This window comes from Lissotriton vulgaris, chromosome 9 (assembly GCF_964263255.1).
Source record: "Lissotriton vulgaris chromosome 9, aLisVul1.2, whole genome shotgun sequence".
NCBI classification, from domain to species: Eukaryota; Metazoa; Chordata; class Amphibia; order Caudata; family Salamandridae; genus Lissotriton; species Lissotriton vulgaris.
Genome location: NC_141697.1, coordinates 1,227,314,002 through 1,227,337,040, shown reverse-complemented (window position 1 = coordinate 1,227,337,040; position 23,039 = coordinate 1,227,314,002). Strand labels below are relative to the sequence as shown.

General features: G+C 45.6%; 1 protein-coding gene across 1 annotated transcript in view; it reads right to left on the bottom strand.

The window, feature by feature from the left end:
* Window positions 1-16,697: 16,697 nt before the first annotated feature.
* The window catches only part of KLHDC8B (kelch domain containing 8B), an 858,961-nt gene continuing 852,619 nt past the window's right edge, over window positions 16,698-23,039 (bottom strand). The window contains exon 6 of the mRNA XM_086939363.1: window positions 16,698-17,129. Within this exon, the coding sequence (XP_086795489.1) occupies window positions 16,933-17,129 (197 nt within the window). The 3' untranslated portion in view covers window positions 16,698-16,932. The remainder of the gene's footprint in view (window positions 17,130-23,039) is intronic.

The following is a 23,039-nucleotide window of genomic DNA, read 5'->3' as shown; positions in this document are numbered from 1 at the left end:
GATTAAGTAGCAACAAAGATATGCTTGCATAACATCGCCAGCCCGTATCAACCTGAGACACCCATCACGATTAAAAATAACACTTGTCTCTACACAAACTTTCCTCAACGTCCTGTCATTAACTCATCGTGGACATAAATCACAATTAGCTAGAATTAGTTGGAACTAAACCAAAGGATATTTTGAATTCATTATTAAATTGAATTGAAAGTCCCTCCCACGGATGGCCATGTGATATGCCTAAGGCATGCTTGCATAAAACATCTCCCACAAATTAGCAGGCAAAGTTTCCTGTAGGTACATTAACGATAATTCCTTCTCTTTCCACAATAAATTTATCTCAGACAGGTTCTTTAGGCCACAACATTTCCACCTCCCCAAACAAAGATCTTGGCCAAACTTGGCCAACGTGGGATTGCTGAGTTTAGCACCCTTGGTAAGCGATCCTAAGTGTAATCTAGTTTGCAAGACTTCTTAGTGTTTAAAGATGTCGGGACAGCCACTGGTCTTTCACTCTGTGTGCTTCACCACTAAATTCACAACTTCAGTAGATAGCCAGGAAATTAGTGCAGCGTCTTCTATAGGGCGACTGAAGTTTCTTCTCTCTGAGGCTGAAGGGCTACCGGCCCTGCGAGAATTGTTGCAGGTTGAAGATGAAAGCAAAATGTAAATGTAGGATACTTGTAAAGCGTACAGCTGCCCATCACCGGGGCGTCCCAGCGCTGTATAACGCTGTGGAACCCTTCCTGGCTCTCCCTGTGAGATGCCCCTCCTTGGCACCCCCAAGGTGAAGCCAGACATCCCAGTGTTCTAGGGGCCGTTGTGGAGATTAAGCAAGCTTTTACCCAGAGTTGCAGCGTGGGACCCCATGATTAGAGTAGGTGCCGAGGCGAGAATTATCGAGTCCGCAGACAAATCAGCCCAAGACCCTGCCGCGTCGGAAATTGAACCCTGGTCCCGAGCCAGACCTTTGCATCCGGGTCTGCCACTCTAACCATTGAGCCACACTCCTCCAAAACAATGCAACAATACCCCAATATGGAATGAAGGGGCATATTAGCAAGGAGTAGCGATATTTATCGCAAAACACGCTTAGCACGTTCATTTTTATCGCTGCCTATTGCTGGATATTTTAGCGGAGAAAGCCTGCCATTAGCAACGTTTTTCTCCATTGTACTAAAATATCCAGCGATAGCGGCGAAATGAGTGAATATCGCTGGAAATCCAGCGATATTCACGCATTTACGCCAATGGGGACTTAACCTGACAATCCACCTCCCATTGGATAAACAGGTAAGTCATGTTTTTAGCAGGCATTAGATTATAGCGATAATCGGGCTTAGCGTGATTGTTTTTTATCGCTTCGCCTGACTTGCTAATAGGCGATAGCTGTGTTAGCGACTGCTTTCAGTTGCTAACAGTTTGCGTACGCCCACTTTGCATTTCATTAGTGATAAATATCGCTGACATGCAAAGCGGGCCCCAAACCGGTCGCTATCGCATGGAAGCTGTCGCTAACTGCTGGTAGCGATAGCTTGCTGATAGGGCGATAAAAATATCGCCACTTTAACAGCAAAACGTGCCACTAAAGCGGCGATATGTCCCTTGCTAATTTGCCCCGAAATTATTCAAGTTACCAACTATAAAAAGAATCAGATAGTTTTAAACTGTGGGAAGTTATAAAAAGCTGGCCGGTCTCTCTTGTTTACCGAGCCTAAACCTTTCTTCAGCTCATTCAGGGGCGCTGAAAGCGGAGGATTGGGTCTGGAAAGGTAATAATAACTGGAGATAATTTAGGTTGAATCACTGGAGGACTTGGCAAGGTACATTCATTCATCAAAATGCTTTGATCTTCATGTTTTTTTCACATCTATGTGATGAGGAAACATATTTCTCTAGAAGGTGTAGGGATGAAGGGGCAGCTACTGGCACTGGCACCATGAATGGGCACCCTACTACAATACCCTGTGTAGGGGCTGATCCAGAAAGGATGTCATTCACTGGATCCTTGTTACTGGGAGGACATGGGGGGTGGGAGGGCTCTCTAGTCCCACTTACACTACAACCTCACCTGACCAAGAACGAATCTGCGCTGACTGATCTACCAGATTACATATTTTTGGGCATAAAATAATCCATTATGGTGGAATTGCCTTTACTGGCAATGCACAGACATCGGCTCACACTCTCCTGCCCTGACCAGTTTTGTTGATATAGGGCTTTAAGTAATTTCTTCGGGTGGTTATCATTACTTTGTATGAAATATCGTGCTGTTGTGCAATCATAATCAATCATACTAAGGGGTGTCAACGCAGACACGAATCAGATTAGCAATAAATATATTAAACTAAGTTCGAAATACAATAATTTTGACTCAAAATGTCCAAGGTTTCTGGCCCTTGTCTGTCATCTGCTCGGCCCATCAGCAATCTGCCTTGAAGGCTTCGCGTACTGAGCCTTCGCGGACGCTGTTGGGCACCTAGTGTTAAGGGGGTCAGCTGGGACGAGGGTGAACAATCAAGTGGTGGGTAGGAGCTTCCCCATTCTACTCAAAGCTAGGGGGACCAACTGGCATTGGTGCAAATTCAGGACGGTGAGTGTAAAAATTCAGGACAAAGGGTCAAAATTCAGGACACAAATTCAGGACAGGAGGTCAAAATTCAGGACAACACTTCGGGACAATTGGACAAGTTTTACAGACACATCAGAGGTCGCGCAATTGTATATAAGTAAGCCCAGACATATCTAGGCATATTTAGCCATTTGCAAACCTATCCTTCATGTATCCTTCCATCTTTCATTTCACTCATCCATCCCTTCATTCATCCTTTCACTCATCCATCCATTATCCATCCATCCGCCCTTTCACCCTATCCATCTGTACACTCATCCATCCACTCTTCTACCCATCCATCCATTCACTCATCCATCCAGCGATTTACCCTTTCACCCATCCAGCCATCCTTTCACTTACTCATACATCCACCCAGTCACTGATCCTTCCACCCATCCACCCTTTCAGTCATCCATCAACCTCCCTTTCTCTCTCCATCGACTCTTTCACTTAGCAATCCTTCCTTCCATCCATCCATCCACCCACCCTCCTTCCATCCATCCACCCACACATCCATCCATCTACTCATCCGCTCATGAATCCATCCATTGACCCTATCACTCATCAATCCTTTCTCTCATCCATTTATCCTTACACTCCTTCACTGGTCTATTCATCATTTTGTCCATCTACCCTCCCTTTCACTCACTCATCCGTCCTTACATCCACCCTTTCACTCATCCGATCATCCATTCGCCCTTGCACTTATCAATTCATCAATCCATCCATCATTTCATTCATCCATCCACCCACTCACTCATCATCCACCTTTTCACTCATCCATCCTTTCACTCATCCATCCACCCTTTTACCCATCCAGCTACCCTTCCACCCATACATCCAGCTATTTACGTTTCCTCTCTTCCATCCTTCCACTCACTCATCAATCCATCGATCCCCTCCCATTACCCATCTATTCAATCTTTCATTCATCCATTCACCCTTTCACTAATTCATCCAGCCATCCCTTCACTTACTCACTCGCCCACCTTTTCATATTAATTTTGTGCTGAGCCTTTTTGAGAAGAAGCCCATCAAGAGCTTCACCCTCGCTGCAGGAGCCATTCCAAGACTGGGACAGAAGCCACCCAGGGCAGAGACAGGATCCACTACAGGAGGGGACAGGAGCCATCACAAGCGGGGTGGGTGGCAGGAGCCACCACATGGGACAAGAGCCATCACTGGAGGGGGAACAGGATCCACCAGGGTGGACACAGGGGTGGGTATGCAGTATTCTAGTATCATCTTGGTCTCTTCCAGGGTGGGGGATGGCTCCTTACCCCCTCCTGGACAAGACAATGAGAAGACAGGCTCTGTTTCCAAAATGTTAGTTTTGCCCCCCTCCACCCACACTGATGTACAGTACTGAAAGGAGATACTTCAAGAGAACTGATTTAACTGATTGTCCTCCATACTTTGTTAATCAGTGTGAGTGCGATTGTGCCATTTCTCTATTTTATTACAATATAGACTGCATGTTTGAAGAATTGAGGTTTGTTTACAATTTAGTGACAGTAATTAAGCTCTGTAAAGTGAACCACGTGCTGCCTCGGTGTAATCAGGGCCGGTTCTAGGATGTTTGGAACCCTGGGCAGAAAGGGAATGTCTCACACCAATTGAAAATACAAGACGCATTCAGTGCTGTTTGCATCTGAATATATGCCCCTGCTCCTGAAGCTGCACCCCCTCCCTCTCAGTCACCTTCAAGCACCTCTTAACAGCTCATAAAGGGCTGAAGGTGTGAGGGTTCTCATCCCGCTGTGCCTCGCCAATGCTGCTGGGTGTCTGAGCTTTTGTATTGCCTCGGAGTCTGTTACACCCGACCTCAGCAGCATCGCAGTCAAGACGGGAGGTGGGGGCCAGCTGTATGGTTATGCGACCAATTAAAATTTCGGACAAATGGCGTCCGTTACTGACGGTTGGTCACCCTACTCAAAGCACCGCCTCAATGCCCTCAACAAGCACAATGCACAGAATCCAGACCTTTCAGCAGAGGGATAGCAAGGTCTGTAGCACAGGTAAAGTGGTGATTGAGGGCTAAAGCTGGTAAAAGGAAACAGGAGTCATCAAAAGTCAACATTCCTTAGCAAACTTAAACATTCGTCCTTCTGGTCAGTCATGTTTGTCCTTCCTTTGCTTCTTTACTTTCCTCTGTTTGATATCTGCTTGAAATTAATTGATTACCTCTTTCAGATTAATGTCTTTTTTTCCTAATAGGTTGAAGTATGTTGAAGGATTCTATTTCCTTTTCAAGTTCTTTGATTTTTGATCTAGCTTGGCTAGTTTCCCGTCTTAGGTTTTTTTTTTATAAGCGTTTCCTTTATATTTACATAAGCATTCCCTAAATATTTTCCCATTTGATCATGAGATCCCCACCTCGATCATTGTATGTGTGTGTGTGTGTGTGGGGGGGGGGGGGGGGGGGGGGGGAGGGGGGGTGGAAAAACTCCAAGTACCATACATACCCCAGATTTTTCAAATTCTGTTTCAGGATCATTCAATCCCACGATTTACACAATTCAGATCTCTTCAATCCTTCCCGTCCCACAAATTTCTGTTTGAAGTTCTAGAAACAAGCTGAGGTTTTCTTGGTTGTGGTTATTTTCTTCATTTTCAATCCACTAACAAATTCTTCTAACTCAATCCTAAATTTACTACTATTTTGGTATTCACAGAATGAATTTACTACTTTTGGTATTCACAGAAGTTAGGATTTTGTCTTAGGTTTGTCTTAAGACAAACTTTAAGACACACTTAAGACAAAATCCTAACTTAAGTCTGTCTTAAGTCTGTCTTAAGTTTGTCTTAAGACAAACTTAAGACAAAATCCTAACTTCTGTGAATACCAAAAGTAGTAACTTCATTCTGTGAATACAAATAGTAGTAAGTTTAGGATTGAGTCAAGTTCATTCTGTGAATCGGGCCCGCGGTCACTACTTATATATTTGGTACACCAGTCCTTACATCGGCAATAAGAAACAGAGAGGAACATTACGAGTAAGATATACGTATCATATCTATGGCAAGGATAACCACAAAGCGTATCACACAGCGTGATCTGCACATTAAAAAGCAATATACGGCACCTAGAGTTGTCAGCATCGTAACCTAGAGAGCTGAAACAATGAAAATAGGTGTCACTTTTTTTAAATAGGGACAAATTACTTCCATTAACAACACAAATCCACAATGCTGGTCGATAATGTTGCGTTTCTTACCTGAGACTCAGTGAGTTATCCCAACAGCTTAGCACCCGGTTCTTGTCAACGTTGCTCTACCTATGCACAGGGGATTGAAGATGGAAGAGGCGAGCATCCATGTTCCCTTAGTTCCCTAAAGCTCTTCTCTGCTTTGCAATGTGTTATTAGAGGCGAAGGATGATTTAGATTGATATCCACTGTTCCAAAGTGACCATCACCATCAGTGAGAGTGAGAGGGCAGCCAGTCCTCCTTGTGCAGGGAATGGAGTGAACTCCTCAAACCAGGTTTCCAAAAGGACTCCTTGGTTGTATTTTACAATTATGAGTGAACCCCTTGGCGAAGAAGGTGAGAATAGGAGCAATGTAAGGTGGCAGGAGGTTCAGTCTGTAGGTGCTACTGGGCTCAGTCAGCTTCACTAGTTATGGCTGGGCATGAAGACAGAGTTTAGGAGAGACGAAATCAAGAGGAAGGGAGAGGCGAACTCATACTGGTGTGCATTGCTTGCGATAGTGTGTATGAGTCGTGGGGGGAGATTTACTAAGATTTTGCTCCGTGTTTGTGTCACAAAACTGACCCAAAACGGCCCACCATCTCTTTTTCCTAATTAACTTTCCGGTGCTAAACTTGTTTTGCGCTGGAAATAACGTAAAAGTCATGCGAAGCAGCACATGGCGCTGCTTCACATTACTGTGCGCCGTGGGGGCGTGCCAAGGGTGGTGCACGGGCCTTCCCGTGCAACCACTCCAGGTTTCTCACGCGAAACCCAATTTACTACAAACAGTAGATTGGGTTTAGCGTGACAAAACTGTGCCCTTTTAAACTAGGCGCAAGGAAGGAGAAATGCTTTCATTTCTCTTCCTTTTCCCACTTTGCATGCGTATATTCAAAGTCTGAAAAGCTTCCCCTCGTGTCTTTCGTAGTGTTTTGTACTGGAAGGGTACCTATGCTACACTCATGCACACACCCTCGCGCTACAGCGCTAAGGTGTGTGCACGGCGCGCCGCAGCTGAAATGAGCGGCGGTGCAAGGGAAAGGGGAGGAGAGAGCCATGGGGCAGATTTACAAGCCCCTTGCGCCGCCGTTGCATCACGTTTTGTGACGCACCGGTGGCGCAGTCTGCTGAGTGATATTTACAAGTACAGGTAAAGTCACCCTGCGTGACTTAACCTGTGCTTGTAAGCATCGCCCCTGTTCATGCAACACTTTGCGTGTTAGGGGCGTGACATGGGTGTTGCTGTGGGTGCATGGAGAATCTGGCAGTAGGCTCTTCGGGTCAGTGCCAGAGGCAGAGGTTACCTGTTTTACATCTTCCTCCGGAGTCAGCTCCATATGTTGTGGTACTTGGGAATGTCCCAGAGCTCTCCACAGGTGCTGTTGAAGACTTTGACCAACTAAAGAATTAGGGGGCATATTAGCAAGGAACCTCGTTAAAATTATCGCCGTTTTAGCGGCAGGAAACTGCCGCTAAAACGTCGATAATGGGCTTGCTAATATGCGTTATAGAATTCCAATAGAAGCCCAGGTTACATGTGCAGGACATCTAACCTGAGCTTCTATTGGAATTCTAGAATGCATATTAGCAAACCCATTATCGCCTTTTTAGCGGCAGTTTCCTGTCGCAAAAACGGCGATAATTTTAACGAGGTTCCTTGCTAATATGCCCCAAAGTCCTACACTGGCTTAACCGTAATACATTTCTGGGCCTCAGAAAGGCACGTGAGAGGAGAGCAAGAAGCAGGAACAAGAGAGATTGTACCACGTGGGAGTCGAACAGGCAGCAGGAATAAGGGAGATTGTATCACGTGAGAGGGGAGCAGGCAGCGGAAACAACAGAGATTGTACCTTTATCTCAGACAGGTTCTTTAGGCCACAATATTTCCACCTCCCCAAACAAAGATCTCGGCCAAACTTGACCAACGTGGGATTGCTGAGTTTAGCACCCTTGGTAAGCGATCCTAAGTGTAATCTAGTTTGCAAGACTTCTTAGTGTTTAAAGATGTCAAAGAGACAGCCACTGGTCTTTCACTCTGTGTGCTTCACCACTAAATTCAAAACTTCAGTAGATAGCCTGGAAATTAGTGCAGCGTCTTCCATAGGGCGACTGAAGTTTCTTCTCTTTGAGGCTGAATGACTACCGGCCCTGCAAGAATTGTTGCAGGTTGAAGATGAAAGCAAAATGTAAATGTAGGATACTTGTAAAGCGCACAGCTGCCCATCACCGGGGCGTCCCAGCGCTGTATAACGCTGTGGAACCCTTCCTGGCTCTCCCTGTGAGATGCCCCTCCTGGGCACCCCCAAGGTGAAGCCAGGCATCCCAGTGTTCTAGGGGCCGTTGTGGAGATTAAGCAAGCTATTGCCCAGAGTTGCAGCGTGGGACCCATGATTAGATTAGGCGCTGAGGCAAGAATTATCGAGTCCGCAGACAATTGAGCCCGAGACCCCGCCGCATCGAGAATTGAACCCTGGTCCCGGGCCAGACCTTTGCATCAGGGTCTGCCGCTCTAACCATTGAGCCACACTCCTCCAAAACAATACAACAATACCCCAATATGGAATGAAGGGGCATATTAGCAAGGAGTAGCGATACTTATCGCAAAACGCGCTTAGCGCGTTCATTTTTATCGCTGCCTATTGCTGGATATTTCAGCGGAGAAAACCTGCCATTAGCAACGTTTTTCTCCATTGTACTAAAATATCCAGCGATAGCGGCGAAATGCGTGAATATCGCTGGAAATCCAGCGATATTCCCGCATTTACGCCAATGGGAACTTAACCTGACAATCCACCTCCCATTGGGTACACAGGTAAGTCATGTTTTTAGCAGGCATTAGATTATAGCGATAATCGGGCTTAGCGCAATTGTTTTTTATCGCTTCGCCTGCCTTGCTAATAGGCGATAGCTGTGTTAGCGACTGCTTTCAGTCGCTAACAGTTTGCGTACGCCCACTTTGCATGTCATTAGTGATAATTAGCGCTGACATGCAAAGATGGCCCCAAACCGGTCGCTATCGCATGGAAGCTGTCGCTAACTGCTGGTAGCGATAGCTTGCTGATAGGGCGATAAAAATATCGCCACTTTAGCAGCAAAACGTGCCACTAAAGCGGCGATATGTCCCTTGCTAATTTGCCCCGAAATTATTCAAGTTACCAACTATAAAAAGAATCAGATAGTTTTAAACTGTGGGAAGTCATAAAAAGCTGGCCGGTCTCTCTTGTTTACCGAGCCTAAACCTTTCTTCAGCTCATTCAGGGGCGCTGAAAGCGGAGGATTGGGTCTGGAAAGGTAATAATAACTGGAGATAATTTAGGTTGAATCACTGGAGGACTTGGTAAGGTGCATTCATTCATCAAAATGCTTTGATCTCCATGTTTTTTTCACATCTATGTGATGAGGAAACATATTTCTCTAGAAGGTGTAGGGATGAAGGGGCAGCTACTGCCACTGGCACCATGAATGGGCATCCTACTACAATACCCTGTGTAGGGGCTGATCCAGAAATGATGTCAGCCACTGGATCCTTGTTACTGGGAGGACATGGGGGGTGGGGGGGGGGGCTCCTTAGTCCCACTTACACTACAACCTCACCTGACCAAGAACCAATCTGCGTTGTCTGATCTACCAGATTACATATTTTTGGGCATAAAATAATGCATTATGGTTGAATTGCCTTTACTGGTAATGCACACACAGTGGCTCACACTCTCCTGCCCTGACGAGTTTTGTTGATGTAGGGCTTTAAGTAATTTCTTTGGGTGGATATCATTACTTTGTATGAAATATCGTGCTGTTGTGCAATCATTATAAATCATACTAAGGGGTCTCAACGCAGACACGAATCAGAATAGCAATAAATATATTAAACTAAGGTCGAAATACAATAATTTTGACTCAAAATGTCCAAGGTTTCTGGCCCTTGTCTGTCATCTGCTCGGCCCATTAGCAATGTGCCTTGAAGGCGTCGCGTACTGAGCCTTCGCTGACGCTGTTGGGCACCTAGTGTTAAGGGGGGTCAGCTGGGACGTGGGTGAACAATCAAGTGGTGGGTAGGAGCTTCCCCATTCTACTCAAAGCACCGCCTCAAGGCCCTCAACAAGCAGAATGCACAACTTCCAGACCTTTCAGCAGAGGGACAGCAAGGTCTGTAGCACAGGTACAGTGGTAAGTGAGGGCTAAAAACGGTCAAAGGAAACAGGATTAATCAAAAGTCAACATTCCTTAGCAAACTTAAACATTCGTCCTTCTGGGCAGTCATGTTTGTCCTTCCTTTGCTCCTTTACTTTCCTCTGTTCGATATCTGCTTGAAATTAATTGATTACCTTCTTTCTTTTTTCATAAGCGTTTCCTTTATATTTACATAAGCATTCGCTAAATATTTTCCCATTTGATCATGAGATCCCCACCTCGATCATTGTATGTGGGGGTGGGGGACTCCAAGTACCATACATACCCCAGATTTTTCAAATTCTGTTTCAGAATCATTACAGTCCCACGATTTCCACAATTCAGATTTCTTCAACCCTTCCTGTCCACAAATTTCTGTTTGAAGTTCTAGAAACAAGCTGCGGGTTTCTTGGTTGTAGTTATTTTCTTCATTTTCAATCCACTAACGTATTCTTCTACCTTATTTTGGGCCACGTGTATCAAGGTACCAATTTGCGATTCTGTAATAGCGATTTTTAAGAAATCGCTATTTCAGAATCGCAAATTGGTATGTATCAAGAAAATCGCAGTTTTTTTGCGATTTCTTGATATTCCTTAATTGCGAATTCGCAAATTGCGAATTCGCAATTAAGGAATACTTTCCCATTCATTTCTATGGGCAAGGAGGCCCATAGAAATGAATGGGAATGAATGGCTAATCGCAAATTGAGAATAATTTCAAGGGTGCAGGGGTGTCCAAATGACACCCTGTTGCACCCTGAAATATGCATGGGTGCACATGTGGCGCACATACATGCTCTAAAGGCATGTATGTATGTCACACGGCACTTTGAAAAATGCAAAAATGTGCATTTTACAAGGAATTCACAACTTACCACCAACTAGAAGTTGGTGGTAATTTGCGATTCCTTAAGGGAATTTTGCTATTTTTTTTGGCTACATACATTGCATTTAAGGAATTGCAAATTGTGCGATTCCTTATTTTGCATGCAGATTTAGGTGATACATACCATTTTGCGAAAATGCGTTCGCAAACGCCGAAATTCGGCGAATTTCAGCATTTGCGAACGCATTCGGGCATGATACATATGGCCCTTTATCTTTTGACACATAAGACACCACTTCTTTAGAAATTATGCAGGGCCCGATTCATAGAATAAACTTAAGACTCAATCCAAAACGTACTACTATTTTGGCATTATAAAGACAAAATCCTAACTTAAGTCTGTCTTAAGTTTGTCTTAAGTCTGTCTTAAGTTTGTCTTAAGACAAACTTAAGATAAAATCCTAACTTCTGTGAATACCAAAAGTAGTAAGTGCATTCTGTGAATACCAAAAGTAGTAAGTGCATTCTGTGAATGCCAAAAGTAGTAAGTGCATTCTGTGAATGCCACAAGTAGTAAGTGCATTCTGTGAATGCCAAAAGTAGGAAGTGCATTCTGTGAATACCAAAAGTAGTAAGTGCATTCTGTGAATGACAAAAGTAGTAACTTCATTCTGTGAATGCCAAAAGTAGTAAGTGCATTCTGTGAATACCAAAAGTAGTAAGTGCATTCTGTGAATGCCAAAAGTAGTAACTTCATTCTGTGAATGCCACAAGTAGTAACTTCATTCTGTGAATGCCACAAGTAGTAACTTCATTCTGTGAATGCCAGAATAGTAGTAAGTTTAGGATTGAGTCTTAAGTTCATTCTGTGAATCGGGCCCGCAGTCACTACTTATATATTTGGTACACCAGTCCTTACACCGGCAATAAGAAACAGAGAGGAACATTACGAGTAAGATATACGTATCATATCTATGGCAAGGATAACCACAAAGCGTATCACACAGCGTGATCTACACATTAAAAAGCAATATACAGCACCTAGAGTTGTCAGCATCGTAACCTAGAGAGCTGAAACAATGAAAATAGGTGTCACTTTTTTTAAATAGGGACAAATTACTTCCATTAACAACACAAATCCACAATGCTGGTCGATAATGTTGCGTTTCTTACCTGAGACTCAGTGGGTTATCCCAACAGCGTAGCACCCGGTTCTTGTCAACGTTGCTCTACCTATGCACAGGGGATTGAAGATGGAAGAGGCGAGCATCCATATTCCCTCAGTTCCCTAATGTTCTTCTCTGTTTTGCGATGTGTTATTAGAGGTGAAGGATGATTTGGATTGATATCCACTGTTCCAAAGTGACCATCACCATCAGTGAGAGTGAGAGGGCAGCCAGTCCTCCTTGTGCAGGGAATGGAGTGAACTCCTCAATCCAGGTTTCCAAAAGGACTCCTTGGTTGTATTTGATAATTATGAGGGAATCCCTTGGCGAGGAAGGTGAAAAAAGGAGCGATCTAAGGTGGCAGGAGGTTCGGTCTATAGGTGCCGCTGGGCTCAGTCCTCTTCACTAGTTATGGCTGGGCATGAAGACAGAGTGTAGGAGAGGCGAAATCAAGAGGAAGGGAGAGGCAAACTCATTCTGCTGTGCATTGTTTGCGATAGTGTGTATGAGTCGTGGAGGGAGATTTACCACGATTTTACTCTGTGTTTGTGTCACTAAAGTGACCCAAAACGGCACAAAATCTTTTTTTCCTAATTAACTTTCCAGTGCTAAACTTGTTTAGCGCTGGAAATAACGTAAAAGTAATGAAAAGCAGCACATGGCGCTGCTTCGCATTACTGTGCGCCTTGGGGGCGTGGCAAGGGTGGTGCATGGGCGTTCCCGTGCAACCACTCCAGGTTTCTCACGCGAAACCCAATTTACTGCAAACAGTAGATTGGGTTTAGCGTGACAAAACTGCGCCCTTTTAAACTAGGTGCAAGGAAGGAGAAATGCTTTCATTTCTCTTCCTTGTCCCACTTTGCATGCGTATATGCAAAGTCTGAAAAGCTTTCCCCTCGTGTCTTGCATAGTATTTTGTACTGGAAGGGTACCTATGCTACACTCATGCACACACCCTCGCGCTACAGCGCAAAGGTGTGTCCACGGCGCACGGCAGCTGAAATGAGCGGTGATGCAAGGGAAAGGGGAGGAGAGAGCCATGGGGCAGATTTACAAGCCCCTTGCGCCGCTGTTGCATCACGTTTTGTGACACACCGGTGGCGCAGTTTGCTGAGTGATATTTACAAGTACAGGTAAAGTCACCCTGCGTGACTGAACGTGTGCTTGTATGCATCGCCCCAGTTCACGCAACACTTTGCATTTTAGGGGCGTGACATGGGTGTTGCTGTGGGTGCATGGAGAATCGGGAAGCAGGCTCTTGGGGTCAGTGGCAGAGGTAGAGGTTAACTGTTTTAAATCTTCCTCCGGAGTCAGCTCCATATGTTGTGGTACTTGGGAATGTCCCGAAGCTCTCTACAGGTGCTGTTAAAGACTTTGACCAACTAAAGAATTAGGGGGCATATTATCAAGGAACCTCATTAAAATTATCGCCGTTTTAGCGGCAGGAAACTGCCACTAAAACAGCGATAATGGGCTTGCTGATATGCGTTATCGAATTCCTATAGAAGCCCAGGTTGGATGTACAGGACATCTAACCTGGGCTTCTATTAGAATTCTATAACGCATATTAGCAAGCCCATTATCGCCGTTTTAGCGGCAGTTTCCAGTTGCTAAAACCGCGATAATTTTAACGAGGTTCCTTGCTTATATGCCCCAAAGTCCTACACTGGCTTAACCGTAATACGTTTCTGGGCCTCAGAAGGGCACGTGAGAGGAGAGCAAGAAGCAGGAACAAGGGAGATTGTGCCGCGTGAGAGGAGAGCAGGCAGCATGAACAAGGGAGATTGTACCACGTGAGAGGGGAGCAGGCAGCGGAAACAACAGAGATTGTACCACGTGAGAGTCGAGCAGGCAGCAGGAACAAGGGAGATTGTACCACATGAGGGCGAGCAGGCAGCAGGAGCAAGCAAGATTATACCACATGTGAGGGGAGCAGGCAGCTGGAACAAGGGAGATTGTACAACGTGGGAGGGGAGCTGGCAGCAGGGACAAGTGAGATTGCACCACATGAGAGGGGGCAGGCAGCGGGAGCAATCGAGATTGTACCACGTGAGAAGAGAGCAGGCAGCGGGAACAAGGGAGATTGTACCATGTTAGAGGGGAGCAGGCAGCGGGAACAAGGGAAATTGTACCACGTGAGAGGTGGCAGGCAGCTAGGGCAAAGCGAGATTGTACCTCGTGTGAGGGGAGCAGGCAACATGAGCATGGGAGATTGTACCACATGAGAGGGGGAAGGCAGCAGGAGCAAGCGAGATTCTACCACATGTGAGGGGAACAGGCAGCTGAAACAAGGGAGATTGTACAACGGGGGAGGGGAGCAGGCAGCGAGGACAAGGGAGAGTGTACCACGTGAGAGGGGGCAGGCAGTGGGGGCAATGGAAATTGTACCACATGAGAGGAGAGCAGGCAGCGGGAACAAGGGAGCTTGTACCACGTGAGAGGGGGCAGGCAGCGGGAGCAGGGGAGATTGTACCATATGAGAGGGGAGCAGGCAGAAGGAACAAGGGGATTGTACCACGTGAGAGGGGAGCAGGCAGTGAGAACAAGGCAGATTGTACCATGTGTGAGGGGAGTAGGCAGCGGGAACAAGCAAAATTGTACCACTTGGGAGGGGAGCAGGCAGCTTGAACAATGGATACTGTACCATGTGTGAGGGGAGCAGGCAGCGGGAACAAGGGAGATTGTACCACGTGAGAAGGAGCAGGCAGAGGGAACAAGGGAGATTATACCATGTGAGAAGGGGGCAGGAAGCGGTAACAAGAAATATTGTCCCATGTGGGAGGGGAGCAGGCAGTGGGAGCAAGGGAGATTGTACCATGTGAGAGGGGGGCAGGAAGCGGTAACAAGAAATATTGTCCCATGTGGGAGGGGAGCAGGCAGTGGGAGCAAGGGAGATTGTACCATGTGAGAGGGGGGCAGGAAGCGGTAACAAGAGAGATTGTCTCATGTGGGAGGGGGGCAGGCAGCAGGAGCATGGGAGATTGTACCATGTGAGAGGGGAGCAGGAAGCGGTAACAAGGAGATTGCACTACATGGGAGGGGGGCAGGCATGTGGAGTAAAGCCATGCGGTAGAGGGGGCGCAAGGTTGAAAGGGCAAGGTGTATAAAGGAACAGACCTGAAGTTGAACATCCGAGTGACTTGGGTTAAGATGGGACGAAGGCAGCTAGATTCGGAGTAGGTTGGATCAGGAGGTGTAGCGGGGTCAGTGTGTAGGGATGCCTGATGAGTGGGGTGGTGGCACGCATGTGGCGTGTGTGGTGCTGGTGGAGCCTGGCCAGAGTTAAGGGAGGATAACGTTCGGGGGACACTTGACATAACGTCTGGTCACTCACAGCTTACACAGTGATGAGGTGAAGCTTCAAGGGCATGGTCTAAACTTTATTCCAAACTTAAAGCAAGACATTATTTTTGTTCCTGATTGTGTTTGTGCTTATGCACTTGGCACTCACTTGAATGGGTAATTTAAGTGCAGCGCAAACCCTAGGCACAGGTATACAGAAAGCAACAAAACATATGCAAAACAGTTCCACAGCAACAGTTGTTTGTTGACCCACCTTGGTTTTCATCCAGGCAACACAACCAATATTTGTATACCTTGTGCAACAAAATATTCTAGTTTCACGGGCAGCCATTCAAATACAATTTTTAATTTGTCTTTTAGTAAAAAAAATAATCTCAAACAGTATAACAGTACGTACAATGTGAAATAGTTGACAATAAACCTAAACGAGAAGTCCCCTTAAGTCGTGACTGCTGTTGACTCCATCATGGACACACCTGAGGATGGACAGACCAACGTTGGACATTGGGCTGTGGCGGCATCTCTCAAGGATGGAACTGTGCTTCATGAACCACCAAAGTCCACAGACGAAAACATGTACCTGTATCTTGTTTGGACAAGGATTACACACTTTCCTAGTTTCTTCAAGCATGGATACTCATTTCAAAATCTGTTCTGCTATTATAGAGGTACTACACATTTTTTTCTGAAAAAAAACGCCTAAATAGTAAATCACAATCCAGTTACTTGTTGTCACGTTAAATCTTTCTATTGCAACCTAAAACAAGTTCAGAATGAACAACAATCTAGAGGTCCCTAGGCGAAGAGCGAATACCACTCCTTTCTGTTCTGCCTCAAATGCGTGTTAACAGTCCCCATGTTTGTTGGCTACTTGTACTTTCTGCCTACAAGAAGGACATAAGTGGTTTCACTTGTATAAAAACAGCCTGCTACCAGGCAACGCTATCCTGGATAACTTTGGAGAGGTCTACCCTGTGTTACCAAGTTAAAGGTTTTTCAAACAATTCTATCATACCAACTATCACACTGTTTAAGTCATCACAACTGAAACAAGAAAAAAGTATAGGCACATAGATGGGTTTCTGTTCCTGACCTACTCTTGTGTTCACTAAACTTTGAAATCGGTTTTGGGAGCAAGGACCAGATACAGTGTCTCAGATCTGAGTCCAACAAATAAAGCGCGACCCAGACATGGGCTTGTGGTACCAAGATGGCCCCACCTGCGGCAGGGGGCTCTGTTCTGGGTTCAAGCTTTAAGTAGAGGTGTCCTGCTACTCTGCTGTGAATATCCTGCCATTCTTCAGAACTATATCATCTCTCATAGAAAATCTTCATATAGAAAAGTTCTGTTCCTTAGGGTTGCTCTATCCCATTGGCCTATCTGGCAGAGTTTTGGGATATTTGATGGCTACAGTCTGGGCCAGAAGGCTGAAAGCTACTCTAGGCTGGTCTAGAAGCCATTTAGTGACAGAGGCTGGTTCTACTTCATGAGAGGCCACTGGCCCGCAGAGCTCTGGCTGGTAAGGTATTGAAGTCCTTTGGCCTCAGAGCTGTAGGGTACCACATTTCATCACCATAGGCACTTGCTTCCTCGTGTGAATGGAGAGCTTTTCCTGTGTTTCTTCCAGGACTTCTTGAAGCGGTCAAGACTGATGTCCCCTCACACGCTTTCCCGCACGCACAGCGCTTCCATTGCGCTGCTTGGACCTTGAGCTACGCCACCGATGATGAAGAGCATGTTGGGCGTCTGAAGAATGGAGCTGGAGCAGCGCCCCGTAGGCATGGGAGGCAGCAGTTCCCACCGCTTCTTGGTCAGGTTGAACCCTTCGACGGAGTTCAACGGCGACGGCTGGTTCCCTGGATAAGGAAGACAACCCATCATAATCTGCATTAAACAAGTTGTCATATTACACATTAAACAACAAATTACTGTAAAGGGACAATCAGAGAAATGTAGCAGATAGTCTTAAATCTGTTGCCTCCGTGACTAGCATTGCCTCGGGCTGCCAAGAAGCATCCTCTCTAGCACGCCGCGGCTGCGACCAGGGGGCATATTCTCAACAGAACGGCAGCGGGCCGTGTTATGCCACTATTGGTAGCGCGAGCTCCAGCATTCTGAAAAGGCAATGATGCGCTATAATTACAATAATATGGTGCAACCCTGAGTTTCCCCTAGCGCTAAATGTAGCTGTCTAGCGCCAACGCAGGCGCCTTTGCACTATAGCACCTTCCTGCACATGAACAATCACTAATAGCGATTTCCTCTTTCTATGTGTGCTGTCGAATGCAGCACGCATAGAAACAGCAAAAATGAGGAGAAAGGAATCAATTCTCCTTGTTGCACCAGGTTTTTTTGGTGGTGCTGCCCCATATTTACACCAGCCTTGTAAATAGGGGGCAGCGTCAAAAAGCAATGGGTGTTGCGGCGGAACACCCACCGCAACATCCATTGCCTTCCCGTTTAATGCTAAGTGCAGCATGAAGAGGGGCATTATTTACAAGGTGGCGCTAACCCATGTTTTAAGTGGCTTAAAGCCGTCTTGTAAATAAAGCAAAGGGGTTATAGCCACCAGGATGTCAAAACAAGTGATGCTCTGGTGGCGAGAACCCCTTGCAAATATGCCCCCAGGTGCCTCTGGAAGATACCATGCATTTTACTCTGTTCTGTAAATTGTTGAGATCCTGAGAAAGGCATATTTGATTCCTCTTTTTAAGGTGTGAGATTTTAAGGAAACACAACCGGTTCTCTTGTTTTTACAAATGCTCTCTGTGGACGTTGTGCTGCTGTGAGAAAAGGTAACTCTATGGGGATTTCTCATACTCCTGGACAGCTGTTCAAGTTGTTGAATATTTATGTATTTTAATCACATTAACCATTTGTGTGGTTTTATTCTTTTGCCTATTTGATATATGTCATCCATGCCTTTATGTTTTTTTTTTACATTATAAGCGAATAAAGTTTTTCGAATTCGAATTTTAGTTGGAAGTGTTGTCTTTCCAGGCAGAGTGCTAAGCTTTGTCTTGTCTATCAACCCCCCACCCAGCTATTTTCACGAGTAAGGGTTGCCACATTAACCTGCAAAACCAGCAAGTTGTGGTAGGCACTCCCAGGGTACTAGGACCAATTGCCATGAGTCCACACACTTCCTCATGTGAGTAACTCAGGAGTAACTCTTGACAACTTGCGAAACTCCTATTTGTCCTTCACTCAAACCATGCCTCCGCTGCAGCAACGTTTCTTTTATTTTCTCCTACGTTCCAAACGTGAACCCACTTTCTCTGTGCCCATCATCAACGTACCTTGAAACCCCACTCCTTTCTCCTCCCTGCCACTCATTCTCCTCGTGCCCAGGCTGATCACTTTATTCAGTCTCTCAGAGACTGACTTAAAGACAAATAAGTGAATGTCGACATTGTAGACTTAACTCAAACCACAGACTTCCAGATATAGTGCTTATGCCTCTATTCGTAGCCCTGTGCATTGTATGTGTGGGTCAATTCCAAATACCAAAAACAAGCATTGGTAAATCCAATAGCTCTCGCCTTTGTGACCTATTGGCTTTGACAATGGGTTTTACCCACCCTGCACAGCATCCGCAACTCTGTGTGGCATAGATAAAGATTGGAAAAATGTATCTTTTCACACAACTGCCCCCATCATTTAGTAGGCTGATGCACCACACATGTGCAGGCCCACTAAAAGAAAATGGCCTATTTTCTCTTCTTCTTTTTAGTTACTGATCCAAGTTTGATTGGTAACTGGAAACCACAAGGGAGGGTGGAGGGATCGGTGACGCAACACTGGGGAGGGTTCAATGGCAAAGGAACAAATGTGAGAGGGTGCAGAAGCATGACAGAGGATGGTGGGTGAACAGTAAAGCAACAAAGGGACGTTGGGGAGAACAGTGATGCAGCATTGGGAGGGCGGGGGGAGAATGCCGGCAAAGCACAGCAAAGGGGTGGAGGCTCAGAGGGGATGCGAAAGAAACAAGGGGATGGCAGAGCAAAAGCAACAGAGGAGTTAAGGAAAAGCAACACGGAGTGTATAGGTGCAGGGTGGCAATGAAGAGAAGCACACAGGTAAGTGCAAAAGAGACAAGGGTCAGGAGCAGCAGTCAGACAACAGATAACAACATGGAGTGCAGGGGAGAGACATAGATGGGAGTGACTTCTCAAAAACACTGGCACTCTAATGGAGTGCTTCACACAAAAGAAAAAAGTAGTGCTTGAAAAGCAAGCAGTGGAAGCAAGCAGCAATTCCAGCCAACCAAAGAGACTGGAAACAGGCAATGCTCCATGGGAGGGACAAACACAAGATTGACAAGTTGGGACACGAGTAAGAAGCAGGCAAATGAGAGTGACAATGAAAGTTAACCAATAGTAAGCGATGGGTGAGCTTTAAGCCTCTTTACCTTCTAGGTAAGCCACAATATGCCTACCAACAGAAGAACAGGTGCTGTCTAATAGGCTCGACCTAAAGAGACGCCTGGATATATTCGTGAACACCCGCATTCCAAATGTGACAGAGTACTCAACATTCTTAGGTCTGCATTAAATCTTTCCACCTAACATTTTCTGCAGCTGTGAGCTCGATCTGCATCCACCATTTTTTACAGATCCCGAATCTATGGACCAATGTTGTCTGTGGGTGCAGATGTCTCTATGCACAGCTAAGGTTCCTTCTGCAAACAGAGCCCATAACCTTGGGGACACATCTTTCAGTCTGTACCAACCACATCAGTAAATAATTAAGACACAACACAGAAAAAATCCAACGCCAATTTATAGGAACAGTAAATCTTTTTGGGCCATATGTATCAAGCCTTTTTCGATTCGCAAAGGCCGGAATTCGGCGAACTCCGGCCTTTGCGAATCGCAAAAGGCTGTTTTGCATTTTTTGATATGTATTAAAAAATCGCATCATAAGGAATCGCATAAACTTGCGATTTCTTATTTTGCTATAGCATTTAAGGAATCGCAATTTTGCGATTCCTTAAATGCTATTTATGAAGCATTTTTCTATAGCGAATTAAGCTTAAAAAATCGCAATTTACCACCAACTTTCAGTTGGTGGTAATTTGCGATTTCTTGTAAAAATGCACAAATTGGCATTTTTTAATGTGGCATGTGACGCACATACATGCCCATAGGGCATGTATGTGCGCCATATGCACACACATGCTGATTTCAGGGGTGCAGCAGGGTGTCCTGAGACACCCCTGCACCCTTGAAATCAATCTCATTTTACGATTAGCAAATTGTGAATCGCAAAATGAAATGCATTTCACAATCATTCCTATGGGCCTCCAGGCGATTTCTAAATAGCGATTCCTTAAAAATCGCTATTTAGGAATCGCAAAATGGAACTATGATACATATGGCCCTTTATCTTTAAAATGGTAGCAAAACAACCAAATCCAATATAGGGAACAGAGATATGAATTTTTAAAGATTTAGCACTAAATTGCACATAGAAACCTATAGCGCCTATGGGTACATCTGGTTGCGCTAGACCGGACAAAGTCAAAGTTTCAGGCTGACTGCGATGGAGCCCTATGTGGCTACCCCTCGCTTTAGATCTCAGTCAAAGTTTTTACCATCTGACTTAGAAACTTTTTGGGAACTTTTCTTTTCAGGGTCCCGCAAAGCCCTCAGCCAGTCCGGATTCGGTGAGAGTTTGTCGGCTTGCCTTTGCGATGAGCTCCCAGTCAAACTTATGAAAGTCAAACCTCCGGTGCCTTCCAGTGCGAAGAACCAGAGATCCAGGCCAGCATGCGGTTGAAAGTGGGCGGATTGTCTCTTGCGGTTGGTCCCGGTCACCTCTCCTGCGTTCGGACTTTTTCCGGGGCTTTTTCTTCCCTCCTTCAATGCTCTTCGCCAGGCCGGTTTCGGTAAGGGTTCACAGACTTGGCTTTCAGCTTACTCCTGGTCAAACTCTGGAAGTCGGACCCCCCGAGGTTTTCAGTGGGACGAACCTGGATGGCAGGACGGCTCGCTGTTGAGGGTTGCCGGCTTCGCTGGCCAGGTCGAGTCGGTCTGCTTATAGAGCTTTTTTCCAAAGTTGATCCAACTTCTGGGACTTCTTCCTGAAGTTCTCCAAAGAATCCCAAAGTGTCCATAACTTATTTCAAGGATCTGGAAGCTCCAAGATGGTCTTTGAAAGTTTGTGGCTTTAGTTCCCACAATCCACTCGGACAAACCCCTTACAAATCCACGGGTAGTACTCCAGGCTGAGGATTCTTGGTAGTGATGTTCCAGGTGAGCTCTGTTAATCTATGTCTTGCAGAGAGTCCACTCTTTAGTCCTTTGGAAGCAAGTTAGGTCCACAGGGCTGTAGTTTCAGATTGTGCAGCAGGCGCAGTTTTCAGAGTACAGAGCCTGATTGAGATACAAATTTCTCAGCATGGACCCTTCTTCTTGCTCTTGTTTCAAATAGCAGATATGACAGGCTCTTGCCTCTCAGGTATGTAATCCAAGTCCTCTGGGACAAGCAATAGGGCCCTCCTGTCCAATGAGGTGCAAGGCAGCACCCCAGGGTATGACCACCTCCTCCAAAATGTGGCACTATATTCGCCCAGAGAGTACTATTTCTTCAAAATTCATCATGGCAGATTTCTCAGCAGAGAGAGAAGAGCTAACTAAACTAGCCCACAGGATGGCTGATCTGCCCATGCTCCCTCCCCTTTGCATCTAGAAATCCCTGCCTTCAGCCTGTCATCTGGCTGGGTTCATAGGGCAGGGCTGTAACTGAGCCTGACTCACACTGTCTGTCTCTTCCTCTCTTTCAAGATGGTTTATGACCCCTCCCAATCTATAGTATTCCTATGCAGCAGGACCCAGTATGGCTCTCTGACCACCTGGGCTACTTATCACCTTATCAAAGCAGCCTGGTTAATGCGCTTAACTCTTGGCAATCAGATCAGAGCATGGAGGGCAGACTTTTGGCTTATAGACAAGAAAGTCTTATAACTTCTTGTTTGTACATTTTAGGATCAATTCCATAATAGCATATTGTTGGATTTACAAATACTATTCTAGGAAATCCTTCATTGATATTTTTATCACCTCCTTGATGACAATAGTTATTATTTAATAACACCTTGCCATAGGAAAAGTGAACTGGGAAATTTCTCCAACACCAGGGCTTATAAAGCATATTTTATAAGGACCCTGGATGTATATACAGGACCCCCCTCCTCAACCCCTGGAACACCCGGGGGGGCTTTAGGGGTTCTGAATATGTAAAATGATTGAATGTCCTCACTTCACAGTGCTCCTAGCATAACATTTTATTTTGGGAAGCACTTTACTACAATGTGGGGAGTGAAATGTACAACTTTACTAACCCCAGGGCATATAAAAATCAGTTTATAAGGATCCTTCTTATAAGTACCTGCCCCACAGCCCCAGGACACCTAGGTGAGACTGTGGGAGTACCTAGAAAGCCCAAACATTGTAGTTTATTAATTTTTAAGTGCCCCAAACACCAAAGTTGAGTTTGGGCACCATTTGCATTTTAAAAGCAGTCCTGCAACACAGGGCTGCGTCAACTGACCTCAGGCTTCAGCAGTGCACACATGCAAGTTCAGAAAAGGCCATGCTTATTATATACGAGGGTCATAAAGGTAGTTTTGATCCCCGACCCTATTATGTATAACCGTGGGCAGCGAGCTCCACTTTGCCCAAAGAGGGTGCAGAGTTGTGCCTACTCCGTGTTCTGCGGAGATCGCAGAGTAGGCACAACTCGGCACACTCCGAGGCGGAGCA